The 14,533-nt window shown below is 32.2% G+C and overlaps 1 protein-coding gene across 1 annotated transcript in view; it reads left to right on the forward strand.

The window, feature by feature from the left end:
- The window catches only part of LOC145828988 (kielin/chordin-like protein), a 39,943-nt gene that overhangs the window by 11,099 nt on the left and 14,311 nt on the right, over positions 1–14,533 (forward strand). The window contains exon 6 of the mRNA XM_082936732.1: positions 3,277–3,450. Coding sequence (XP_082792858.1) covers positions 3,277–3,450 — 174 coding nt within the window. The remainder of the gene's footprint in view (positions 1–3,276; positions 3,451–14,533) is intronic.

Consider the following 14,533-nt stretch of genomic DNA (forward strand, 5'->3'; position numbering starts at 1 on the left):
TCACATCATCCACTCTCTAATTACAAATAAATTGTATTCGGAGAGTCAATTAGACTAAGGAGATTATGTGAACGTGACTGTGATTATCTAGAAGCACTTAAGACTTTAAATAAAAAGTGAAGTATTTTCTGCAAAGTTTAGTTAAACATATTGTTTAAAATACTGCAGAATTGAAAGACCAGTTTGGACTAACAATGAAGAAGGCAAGAAAGGTTAACGAGAATGTAGGTGTTTTAAGGACTAATTTTTCCAAGTTTTTAAACTAACAAAGAAAGACAATTATTCAAAGATGTTTAGTAGCATATAAATGTTCACAAACAAGTGCAAAAGTATCACCCAACTATAACATCAAAGACCATGAAGGTAGTATTCAGGCACGTAGCTTGGTACGTTTCTGCAAATATGCAGAAACGTATGTTTTTTACTAAAGCATAAAAATTCCCTGATTTCTTGTACTTATTAATACCTAGTTTTGCTCTCCTCATAGACAGTTTTGACATACAAAATATTATCTAGCAACTTTAGTGTTTAAAAAATTCAACGAATTAAACGCGTCTATATTATAAACATTTAGCTCATACGCAGATTTTTTGATTCAAAGAGAAATGCAGTGAAAATAAATATGTTTTAAAACTGTAGATTTTTTTGATGTGAATGAAAAAAAACTACAAAATGAGAGAGGTTGTTTGTTCTATTATAGCAGTATGACTCAGAAATAGATGTTATATTATTGAAAAATTTTAATCATGTTTTGTGTCACATAAAAATAAACAAAGAAATAGGTAGTATAAACTTTGTAAAATTATAAACTTAAAGAAACGATGAGTTAACAGAAATAGGTTAACAATAATTTGATTTTAAAAGAAGATGAAATTAAAGTAGAATTAAACAAAAATATGAATTTTTGATTAATGTCAAAAAAACTCTCATAGTTGAATGTTGCATAATCAAAACTCAGTGGTTGACACATATACAAAAAAAAAAGAAAAACACTCTAAATAGTGAGGATTTTATTATTAAAGTCTTATCAGGAAAAAATAAATGATTATAACAGAAAAAAATAAACAACAAGACAAAAAGCTTTCAACATAAAAGACATTATGTAAAACTCAATAATTTGAAATTTGTTCTTGAAATTTTTTCTAAAGATTTTATACTTGTTTAAATCAAGGCTTACCATACCAAAAAGTTGGTCAAATGGCTCTATTGGGTACTATTTCAAAAGTTTAGGAAGCCATAAGCTGCAAAGTGGCCAAAAGGGACTGTGACTAGTAAAGGGGCTATAGGAGGCCAAAATAACTTTTTTTTTTTATTAAATGATAATAAGTTTTTCAAAATATGTTTTTAAACAACTTTGTCTTAATATTTTATAATTTTCACAACATTTCTTATGAAAATATTTACCTTTATTTTGTAAATATACATTTTACTTTATATTAAAAAAATTTAAATAAAAGGTTTTTTTTTGAAAATATTGACAACATATTTTTGTATTTATGGTTTTCTGTTGTTTTTTTTTTTTAATCGTTAAAGAACTTGTAAAAAATTAGTTTTTGTAAAAAATGATTGTTTTTTTTACAGCTAGAAACAACATTTAATACTTTTTAATTATATTGTATATTATTTTTGATAAAAGTAAAATAATTGCATATCTAAGAAAACAAGGTTTTGATAAAAGTTTCAAATTTTTTTAATGTTGGAAACTAAACAAAATTATTGAATGTGTAAAAATATATTTATGTGTAATTTTTATCATTTTCTCAGTTACTTCTCATACATAGAAACTTGTTAACTTTTTAAGTTTTAACAAAACTGCATACTTTAATATAAAGTTCAAACGATTAAAGGTAGTTTAAATTGCTCTCTATATTCGGTATGACGTCATCACGCATCATTTCAGATGTTATATTTTTTTGCAGATTCGTAACTTTTTCAGGCTAGCTACTTCCCTGTAGTGTTGTAGTTGGTTGGTCACATTCTTGTGGAAAATGTTTACTATACAATCGAGGGGAGTAGGCAAAACTGTTAAACAGAAAAAAAAAAAAAAAAGCAAATTTGTTAGAGTTTATGCGGTAAAGTGTAATAAATGTGATGAACACAAAGTGGGACAGACAACTACGTCTTTTTCTCAAAGATGGTGCTCTCACAAACATAACTGGAAGAATATGACCACCAACAAGATAAACAATCGAGCTGCATGCACTTAAACTACAATCTAACCTCGAGCAAAATCTTTGAAGAAGCATTATTAGTTATTTTTACTAATTCAACAAAAAACTAAGAAAAGCTTAGAAAGCAAATGGTTAATTTGTTACAAGCAAGTATAAACATAAATGAAACGTTACTGCCAACGGCCCTGGGAAAATAGTTTAATTTTTTTTTAATATGATTTTCATAGAATTATCTAAATTTCATTTATATATTTCAATTTTATTTTTATATGGTAACCTAATTAGCCATTATATAAAATTCAGACTTATACAAAAATTTTTTATTTATTTCAACTACACTTATGCCAATAACAAAATAAAAATTTGTATAGTTTGTCATTTTAATAAATATTTATTACAGAATCACAGTTTGAAAATATGTTTTACGGTGAAACTGAGTAACTGTAAACTTTGAAAAAATCATGTTTTTAAAGGTTTTTATGCTTATTCCAAATTTTGATTTGGAAAGGCTTTTTATCTTTATTTCACCGATAATAATCTTCATTTAAAAACAATAAATTACATCAAATAGTTATTTACTGAGATATTTCTTATTTTAAGGTTTGTATCGAAAACGTTTTTGTTTTTATTTCATATAAAATTAGATAAAAAATAAAAAATTATCATATACTTAAAACCTTATACCCGTTTACAAACTAGTTATAGACAGTTTAGAATTACTACGTCGAATTTACTATTATACGAATATATTTTTTTATATTTTTAACTTGCTTGCAAAAATGCGTTTTATATTTAAAAGTTCTATTTTTTAATCAGTTCATTGAAAAAGATAGTGAAGTCTTAAAAACGTTTTTAACTTGAATGTGCAAAATTATTTTGTAGATTTTTTGAAAGAATCATTCGACTATTTTATATTAGTAAAATATAATAATTTAGTTAAAGTATTTCTATTAGCATTGGACAGTTAAGTTGCATTGTTAAACAAGTTAATAACTTCATTTTTTGTTTCAAAAGCACACAAATCTTTCGAAACTTAATAAACACTGCTCTGAACTACACATAAACTTTAGTAGTTATATTAAGAACTAAATTTTATAATTTTTAGATGCACTTGACTGTAAAGTAACTCCATGGGGAACTTGGAGTGAATGTCCAGTACAAGAATGTGGAGGAGGAATGCGAAGGAGAAAAAGACATGTTCTATACAAAAACAAAAATGGAGGAGCTTTTTGCCCTCACTTAAGTGAAGCACATGAGTGTCCAAAAATTTCCTGTGATTGTAAGTTGTTTGAAAAATAACTCTAATAGTTTTGTTCGAACAGTTTAAGAAACTAAGTTTCAAATATTGGAATTTGCTTTGAAATAAATAAAATAAGCCACTTGATAATAATTAAAAGTATTTATAAACTGTTATTTGAAAACTATTTTTATAAAAGCTTTTAATTTTAGTGTAAGTTAAAATTTGGTACGGTACGGCTTGCGTGTCGGAGAATTACTTTTGGCGAGCGTTTTAATTTGAATTTGAAAATTTGAAAACATTGGACTTTAGAAAAAAGTTTAAAATTTCATTCTTAATTTTTTTTTGATAAGGGTTGATCATACCAATTCGATCATCAGACCACAAGCTTTTGGAAGGCTGAGACCGGTTTTGTCCTGATTAACATTCTCAGTCTACCAAAAGCTTGTGGTCTGATGATCAAACTGGTATGATCAACCCTTATGTTAAACTTGAGCTTGTCTCACGGCATACGAAAGTCCAGGCCTCTGCTCTGCTGTCTTTCGCTGATGTTTTTATTAATTTATTTTTAGTACTAAGTAGTGTTTTTTTTATATTGAATTAATTTTTAATACAGAACCATTTTTTTATCAAAAATTGTTTTTGAAGTTTTAGCAGCCAACGACAATTTTTTTAGAAAGTTACTCGAGTAACCTTTTTTAGTAAATCTAGCACGCCAATTAAAACCTTAACCCAACCTTATTTTAAATCATTTTCATATTTTATTTTTAATTTTAACTTTTATATGCAAACAGAGCTATCTCTTAGTTTTTAGTAAACAGGTAACTCTTTATGTATAGAAATTAGTTTGTGAAGTTATATTTAAATGTAAATTTATAAAAGAAAGCATAGAAGTTTAATTTTGTTGGTCTTTGATATATTTTTTAAAAGAAAAGAAAAACACTATTGTTTAATTGAAAGCCATGAGTCAGCCTGTTTTAATATCTAGTATTTTAATAACAAATAAAAACAGCAAACAAATTAATAAAATTAAATAAATTTAGAGACTTACAGAAAAATTCAATTTTTTCGTTTTTGTCATATACTATTTCTTAAAATATTTTAATTTAGGTAGTCTAGTAAATTTATTAGAGTATGTTTGTCAAGTTAGAACAGAGGCGTGTTGGAGCCTTTGAACACCCTGGAAAAAAAGAAATAAAAGGAAAAAAAAAAAGATTAATTACTAATAACGTTGTTTAATCAGAAACTATAAATATATTTACAGTTTATATTGTGCATTTTTGCTAAATTTTTGAATAATGAAATTTGAATTTAAAGATGAAAAGATTGAGAAAATTTAACGAGCATAAAGTTAATTTTATAGACAAATTTTTAAATTTTTCAAAAAACATAAAACTTTAATGTCAATTATTTTCCTTATCTTAAAAGCTATCTAAAAATTTTTTTTTTATCTTAGAGAACGCACCTTTGTCTTTAATTTAAGAAAAAAAAATTTGGTTTGGGTTTGAATTATTTCATGGGGTCCCTCCAAAAATAAAGGTTTTTTTTTTGTTTTTTCTATTAAAATTGCTTTATAACCAAAAATATATTTTTTTTTTTTTTTTTGATATCTCTTAGTTTGCATGTTATTTAAACTCTTAAATAGTTATTTTATAAATAATGTTAATATCTTTTACGATTTGGCCCCAAAATAAAATGATGTATATTACACTATCATTTGCCTTGGCCATTTCCTAGATAAAACATTGATAAAAGGAAAAAAACAATTAATAAGAATGTGAGTTACAACAAATTTAACAAAACTAAAATAATTTAATTAAATTTGTTCTAATTTACATTCTTATTAATTGTTTTTTTCCTTTTATCAATTTTTTATCTAGGAAATGGCCAAGGCAAATGATAGTGTAATATACATCATTTTGTTTTGGGGCCAAATCGTTATCTTTCGCACGTAGGGTGTGGTTGGTCTGATGGACCAGGTTGGCTACGGCGCGAAGAGTGTGGGTCAACACCCCTTTTATTGATTCCTCTGTCAATGTTTCGCTGGCTACAGCGAGTTTCGGGGTTGTTGACCTTGTCTAAGGCATGATGTATGTCCTCTTTAGAGAACATACTATCCTTTTTGGTGGGCTTGGCTCTATTACTCATTATGCTATACCCACTATATACTATATAATAGTTAGGTATGGCCCACTAGTTATTTAATTAAATTTAGATATTTTAGATATTTAGATATTTTAGATATTTTAGATATTTAGATATTTAGATTAATCAAATTTGGTTTGTAAATTTCAGAGATTATTAAGAGCACCAAAAAGCAGCTTGCTTCTTAACTAATTATCCACAACAAAACTTATTTATTCAATTTTGTATAACCAATTTACAGATAATTTCAATATAATGATCTATTAACACCAAAGTTTAGTTATTTAAATTTATGCAAAATCAAAAGTACAATTAACTACAATTTTATTTTATCAACAGCAGAGTTTATTCAAATTTATGCAAACCACAGTAATATTAACTTCAATTTAACTAATTTAGAAATTTCAATTTAAGAGACGGAACTAGAAAATAATAGATTAATGACAATACTCACAATTTAGCACCAGGAAGTTCAGCTTGAGCTTTTTCAAATCTAATCATTTAAAACTAAAGGCGGCAAAGTTAACAAATTAATAAAAAACCCCTAATTAGAGAAAACTCTTTTGCTAAATTTAATTTTTAGCCAGAGGCGTTACATTTTCCCCTCTTATTAAACATTTTTAGAATTTTAACTTAGGTTTTTTAGATAAATATTAGTTTTAAGGTGTTAAACGTTTGTTAAACTGAAAAAAACTTTAAATATAGTCCAGGTGAAAACCATTATACACTAAAGCACTCAACTTAGAGATATATAAGCATGCAACATAAGTTTATAACTTTCTTTTTGTAATTTACATGTAATAAACAGAAATAATATTTTAAGAGATACTTATGATCATCAACTTTATGTGCTAAAACGTACTTGCATATAACAACATTTTTGAGCTAATTCAAAATCTGGGTTTAAACACTCTACTAGCTATTTTTAAAGTAAAATTAAAACTATAAGTATTTAAATGTAGTAAATGCTTAAGACACTTTTTAAGTGTGGTAAAAATGCTTTTTTTACAAAATAAAAAAGAAATTCTAAAGAAATTGTAAAGAAAAGACTTTTTTAAAATATAAATTTACAAGTTCCTAATTACAATCATGAGTCAAAAGTTTGTTTAAAAGTCAGTGTTTACCGTTCATGATGATGGTTCCTTACTCTTACACTGGAGGTTGAGGCTCGGCCTCATCTTACTCGTCTTCTCCTCCTCTTCTCTGGTTGCTCCAGCTGCGGCCGCTCTTCTTGTAGCGGTTCTCCCGGAACTCTGGCGGGAAGTTTGGCTCCACTGACGTCCTTCTCCGCGAATTAATCGCTGGCGACCTGGCGTTGTTCACCATCGTCATCAACGCCAACGGATTTGAGGGTTTGCTTGACATCATCAGCAGACGGGTTGGCATTGCCCCCATGGGATTCGAAGATGTGCTGCCATGTATGCATTTCCAGACGAATCGACATCGTCACTACCATTCTGCTGTACGTAGTGGCAGCTTGTTCTTTTTAGAATGGTTCATTCTGAGGTCTCTGGGGTGTGGCAGTTCGACTTACCCCACCAAACTAGATGAGTGAAAGTTACTGAGCCATGATTTTTACAATTTGCTTGGCAAGCTTTCCCAGTGCTAAACAGGAGACAACCAAAAAACAATGCAATATAGAACATTTTAGATTTTTATATAAAACATCACACAGTACCTATTTTAGCTAAGATAATTACAAAAAAAAAATACATGTCTATAAGATACCAATTTTTAATGGTTGTACAAATAAATATAAAATCAAAAACCCCATAAATTTTAAAATTAAAAAAATTCTTAAAGTTAAGTCATTTAACAATAATGTAAAAAATGCAAGCAGCTTCTAGGTGTTGTACAAAATAATCAGTGAAAATCAAATGTTGCTTATTTGAATAAGCCCTTAAGTAGTATCCATCTAAAAAGTACCAAATATCTTTCTATGCTTGTACAAAAAAAAAAAAAAAGAAATCTTGGGGTTTACCAATCAGAACCAACGGTTCCCCATTGTAGCAGTTGTCAACCAGTTTTGTAATTTCCTAATTTTCGTCGCTACTGCTTTCTTCCTGGCAGTTAATTACTTTATCCCAGTTAATCACTTTTTTCCTTTCCCTTAAATTATATCTGTTTTCGGGAATTTCATCACATTTACTCTCTTCCAATTCCTCTCTTGGGTAATATGCCTTAACATTTCTAATTGACACTTTTACTACCCCGCCGTTTTTCTGTATGAACATTGAGTGTTCAGAGGCATGAAGCACCCTGTATGGCCCATGGTATACTGTAGACAATTTCTTTTTGTTGGCACGCTTCACCCAAACTTTCTCACATTGGAATAGGGAGGGTTCGTAGTATTCCTTTCTCTCTTTGTGTCGTTGGTGTTTACGAGTGATACCAGACATAATGTTGAGGAATAACCTTGTATCCGAATGATTGTACTCAAACTTCCCATCTTCAACCTTTTTGTCAACAAAAATCTGGCCAGATAGGTTCGCACACATTCCTAGAGCGTATTGAGAGGGAGTGTATGGTGAGCCTTCAATGGAGGTGTTGTTGATAGTGGCCGTAATCATAGGCAACCTTAGTGCCCAATTGGTCTTTGTTTTTTCTGCTCGCAAAGCTTGGTTGATTGTTCTGTGCTGGCGTTCGATGAAGCCGTTGCTTTGAGGGCTGTACGGTGGTACAAACCGGTGGTCCACTCCCAGTTGGATGAAGGCATCAGACAACAACTGGTTTGCAAATTCTTTTCCATTATCACTCACAACCACCTGAGGTGTCCCGAAGTAGCTACACCAACTCTGCATAAATGCGTTCCTCACTGTGATGGCTCTCTTATCAGGAATAGGAGTCGCCACAAGGAATCCCGTTCCACGGTCCTTTATTGTAAGAACATAACGACAATTATTTGAGACTACGTTCATGGGTCCTATGAGATCTATATGAACAAAACTGAGCCTAGTTGTAGTTTCGGGAAAGAACCCGATCTTTGGCCTGTTATGGCGTATTACTTTAACCGCCTGACACTGAAGACAGGTTTTGACCCAACGGGTCACATCTGCCCTCAGGGTTGGCCACCAGAAGTCTTTGGCTACCGCATCAATTGATTTTTCCACTCCTAGATGTAGGACCTGATGGGCCGCATTAAATGCCTGTAATCTCAGACTTGTCGTTCACGCTGTGGGGCTACTTGGCCTATAGTAGCCTGTTTATGCGATGAAGAGTAATTCGGGTCAATAGGACGTTTGGATACGCCCGCTTTTTCTAACCTCTTGCTCTTACGAGCCTTGATTTCTGTGGTCTCGCCAAAAGCGGCTTGCATGTTCTCTTTGGAGAACATGCCGTCATTATCACTAACCTTAGGCTTACTGCGATTACTTGTACTCATAGTGCTATTCTGAGGGAGTTGCTAATATATCTATTGTATTTTATTAACTAGCCAGAGGAACGTGTCTAACTATGGCCAACGACAAATTTAGTAAGTTACGTTAGTTTATGATTACGTTAATTATGTTAAGTGATAACGAAGCTGCTAGCGATCTTATTTAAGTCTAAACAACTATACTTAAGTTATTAAATCTTATGTGAAACTAAGTGTACAACTGAGTTTAATTAAATGTTAGCAATCTTTAAAGCAACTTGTTTATTTAAAATTATGTAAACAAATACAATATTTTACACTAAACAAATTCAAATGTACAGTTTATATTAGAGAAACAGAAATAACATGCAAAAGATAAAACAATACTCACGATTACAAAAGGTCTATCACGAAAGGCTGCTGCAACTGACTGAACGTCATGCTAAAGCAGTTCGAGAAGTAAACAAGCGATAAAAAAGTCCCTAATTTGAGAAAACTCTCTAGCGCCCTTTTTTATTTAAACGCGAAGTCGTTACATTTCTGGTCCTACGGAAACCAATTTGATGTTCCAACTTGGTTTCCGTTTTTAAAAACATTAAATTTAAGATGTTAAAGGTGGTTAAGCTGAAAAAGACTTCAAAATCTTTGTAAAAACCCATTAAACGCCTAGAGTACTAACAACTTAAAAATATAAAAGCATGCAAAGTAGGTATAGGGTGTTTTTAAATTTCTTTTTATGGATTATCTTTAATACCCCAAAGTAAATCTTTAAGAGATATTCAGAAAAAATCATTAAAACATCAACTTAATGTGCTAGAAGGTACTAGGATATAAAGATACTTATGTATTACATCAAAAATTTGATTTTAGCACTCAGTAACCATTTCATATTCAAACCAAAAACTTAAATATAAGAGTGTATTTAAATGTTGTAACGTTTTGCAGATCAAAAAAATTCGAAATTTAGTTAACAAACTTAAATAAGCGCTTTTGTAGTCAGCATAAACTCTAAGTCATTAAGTTGTAGTAAAAAAAATGCTAAATAAAAGTTTTAAGTGTGGTAAACAATTTTAAGAAAAGTTTTATAAAATCTTATTTACAAATCCCTAATTACAAGTTACTAGCCGAAGCTAGTTAATGAGTCAACGTTTCATACCGTTCGATACTCGTCCCTTCTCTTCCACTGGAGGCTCGGCTTCTCCTTCTTCGTTCCTCCTCCTCTTTCTTCTCGTCAAGTAAAGCCTCGCAAATGATGGAAATCCCGATCAAATGTAATGGCTGTCACATGGAGTATGCCTCTCACGACCTCCCAAAGCGACCATTTGGTTTGGAGGGTTTCTTCTAGTGACTTCTCATCGAATAGGTGCCTTGTTTGAGGTCAACTTTCCTCGTGCAAAGCGGCAATTTGTATTTCCTCTGCACAGGTTTTTGTGCGTTTGTCGTAAGGTAGCCAAGCGCTACCGTTACGAATAACATCGTTAATCTCTTCATGTTAACCAGAATATACAATAAAATAATTTGTCTGAATAGCAGCTCGCCTAACACAAGTACAACTTAATGAAATAAAAAATGTACAAGAAATGCTATTGAAATGTTCTTTTTTCTTTTTTTTTGAAGTTATGTACTTGTTTTTTCAGCAATAATGAGAATAACAAGCTATTCAAGTGTTTTTTTCGAAGAAATAATGATGTTAATAACAAGTAATTGTCACATATAACAGTAAGTACAAAGTTCGATTAAAAAAATGTTTTTTTTGCACCGAACGAAAAATTATGGGAGATTAAAAGCTTTTAAACGGGTTTATTAAGAAGGAGTTAATTTAAATTAATTTAAGAAATATTGAGTTGCAGCATTCAACAGAATGTTTGGTAATAATATAAACTTTAGAATGATAAGGGTATTTAGATGCATAAAATTGATAAAGTTGTGTAACTTTACAAGTTCAAAAGTAATAAGCAGTTGAAATTAATGTAGCTTTTTGCTATTTTGCAAGTAGTTAAAAAACGATTAAAGTTCAGTGTTGTTGTTTAACGAAGAAGCAATGTATTAAAAACTTGTTTTTTTGTTTACGGTAATTACACAAAAAATGAACTTGACATTTAAGCTTTTTGTATACGTAAAAACTTTTTGTCACTAGCAAACGGTTTTACTGTGTTTAAAACAACAAAATGTTCTATTTTGAGAAATTGAACTTCCGTTGACATTAACTATGATTATCTTTTAAGCAGTAAAAGCAGCAAAGTGATTTTTAATTATTATATTGCTCGAGTAGCAACTTTAAGTTCAGTAGTTTTAAAAAGCTTCAACACAAAATCTATTATCAAGTTTGAAAATTTTCAAGTTTTTAGCACTAATTTGATTTCAACTTTAGAATAATGCTTTTATCAAAAAACTTTGCTGTTTGAAAGTAGGTTTCATTAAGATTAACAACAGCTTCATAATAAGCAGTAAAAAATTAAGTGAGTTTTAAATTGGAATTGTTCGAAAAGCAACCTTTTAAACTTGTTGTTTAAATGTAAAATTGACAATTTATAAACACAAGACAAATAAAATCAATGTAATACATAGAACTTCTAGATTTTTATTCAAAGTATCACATTAGTGCTTGGTAATAAGCTAACATAGTTAAGCAGGATGTATTAAAAAAACAGTTGTAAGAAATGTTTCATTGTAAAGTATCGGTTTGAACACATAAATTTTAGAGCATAAAGATGTTTAAACGTTAAGTTGAATAAACAGTAATATAAAGAAACGCAAGCAGCTTTTAAGTATTGTTAAAAAAGTATTAACGAACATAAACTGCCGTTTTTACCAATTGAAATCGACGTTTCTCTAGCGCAACATTGTTTACCAGTCATGTAAACTCAATTCTCAAACTTTAGAATGTTTTAATATTGAGAACTAAATATCTTATATAAAGGTTTTGTAGAAAATAAGATATATTATAGCTTCTCGAGGTTGCTTTGAGCAGCAAATTAGTGAGCTGTGTCGAGCTACACAGTGCTTTTGTTGTGACAATAAACACTGCTACTGCATTCTAAGTTTAAATTAAGCTGGTTTGTTGCTAGCTGCTGTTTATGCTATTTCTACTTCGCTGGTTTTACTGATTAGCTTAACTCACTCTTTTGACTCTGTTCAAACTTTCTAAAAATTTTTAGATTTAGCTTGCTATTTCAATACTTTCTAGCTTAGTTTTTTCATCGTGCTTACAAGTATTGTTATTTGCTCATACGTTCGTCTAGCGTTGCTTTGTTAAGCTCAATGAATTTCATTAAACCTAACTAATAGTTCGCTTATTTTACTACATTTATGATTGTATTACTATTAATTATAATTACATGTAAATATTCGCTAACTGCTGTATAGTAAACTTAGGGTTGTAAGAGAAAAAAGTCTAACGCGGTTTGCTAACTGTTATAGTATTAGTTGCTGGGGGGAAATGAAGGTGCTGATTTCCCGCAAACAGTATTTCGATATGACATGTTTAAAACGCCATCGGTGAAAAATGAACCAAAATAATTCGTGATTACTTTGAAAAATGCGTGCGATATTATATAAAGATTTTATGGTTTTAAAACGCCATTTGTGAAATATAAACCAAACTAATTCGTGGATTTTCTTAAAAATGCGTGCTTCATTGTTTAACAATTCTTCGCTTTTAAAACGCCATTTGTGAAATATAAACCAAGCTAATTCGTGGTTTGCTTGAAAAATCTGCTGTAAGCTAATTTCTAAAGGTTTTTTGTTATTCGCAATCGTTTTGCGTTCCAAGTAAGAAGTGTGTTTTTTTGTTAAGATTTCGCGATCTGGCCTAACATATATTTTATCTTTATTGTTGTTTGGCATCGCTGATGTGTTTACGGTCGTAGGCGAGGATAATTTCCTTGCGTTTTCCGGTTTTACGGAAGGCATCTCTGAACCGGCCGTTGGCTTTAAGTGTTCCGGTGCTGGCTGCGGTTGTGCTGACCGTTGGGACTGCCCGTTTTGGTGCTGGCTGAGATGGCTCTGAACGTTGGCGCTGGTAGCATAGGTACTGGCTTCTTTGGCGCTTACCGTTGACTCTGGCCTTTGTGTTAGTAAATGATTATTATGCGCTAACAGATTGGCTGATTTTCCCGAGCTTAAACTACTTAATTGGGAAGTAGCTGGCAGGATTGCTAGTTGACTTTTCCTCAGCAAGTCCATGCCGATGATGCCAAAATGGTGAGATTCTTGAGTAACCCAGAACGAGTGTTGGATTGGCTCCAAATCTCCCAAATGAAGTTCGACATTTACGCTACCAATGGGGTGGGTTGTTTTGTTCCCAAACCCCTGGATGGTTCTGCTTTGTGGTGGGAAATATTTGTTGATTCCGTTAGTCAATCTCTTTGGCAAGATTGACAACTCAGACCCGCTGTCGACCAAGAAGACAACATTAGTGTTCGAATCTGCCACGAACAACAGATTTTGTGGCAAATTTTTAGGGTTGGGTGCGGGTGATTTAGCTAGTTGGAAGGTCCACGTGTTCACACTTTCCTTAACAATTTTTTTGTTGTGACTGGTAGTATAAGGAGACTTGCAATTTATTATTTTGTTCAAGGGAGTGATGTCACTCATGATTTGTTCTGTCTCTGTTTCCTTATTTGCTGGTGCAGGTAATGCTGGCATTCTCACGGGTGGAGACGGCTCTTCGTAAGCCCTTATGTCGGCCGTTGGCTTGAACTGTTCTGGTTTTGGCTGTGGTTTTCCAGCTCTACGGGATTGCCCGACGTGATATTGGCTATGATGGCTTTGATCGGTGGTGGCGGTCGTGTAGGTACTGGCTGCTGTGGCTCTGACTGATGACTCTGGCCCTGTCGATTCTAGCTGCGGTTGCCTGGACTGTTTGGGCTTCCCGTTGTGGTGCTGGTTGGCGTGGCTTTGATCTGTGGCGCTGGTCTTTGACTCTGGCCTTGGTTGCCCAGAACGTTGGTTCTTAATAGGTTTATTCGCTGCACTGTGTGGCATTGTTTGCTTTATAAGGAAGGTCACGTTTGGTTTGTTTGGAGGTGTGGACGCTCCATCTGCTGGACGACTGATAATATCATCTGAGGAATCCTTGGTCGGTTTAGGTTGAGGTGGTGGTTGCTGTCGAGGGGCGGTTATATGTACACATGCGACAGTCTTTGTGTGAGATGGTGTAGCCCCAGTCACTCTCCCTCTCACTTTGGAGAGTCGGGGTGCTCGTTTTTTGCCTGAGTTGGGGGGACAGTTTGATCCTTCATGATGCAGTTGTTGTCTGAGCAGTTGTAACACTTTTTACCATATTTCCGATGGTTATAGCATACTCTTTGATTGTTATTGGTTCCCTGCTGCCATTGTTGTCGGTCTGATTTGTTTCGATTTGGGTGCGAGACATTGTAGTTTATGTTTCTGGCTCTCGCTTTCGCTTCTTGCTCATCTGCGTCGAGCATTACCCTCCACGCATCTTGGAATTCCTCATCATTAAGGTTAAGTTTGCGCCTCAAATGACTTTTCAAGTGATTGGGTGCCAAATGTATTGTGACAAATTTCTTCAACACCCCCTCTTTCCGGAACTCCGCTAACCAGTGACTGATTTCATCTCCGAGTTCCCTGCTTGACATTGAAGGCTTCGCTCCTCTTGCT

Source organism: Thalia democratica, chromosome 2 (genome assembly GCF_965202585.1).
Source record: "Thalia democratica chromosome 2, ktThaDemo2.hap1.1, whole genome shotgun sequence".
Taxonomy (NCBI): domain Eukaryota; kingdom Metazoa; phylum Chordata; class Thaliacea; order Salpida; family Salpidae; genus Thalia; species Thalia democratica.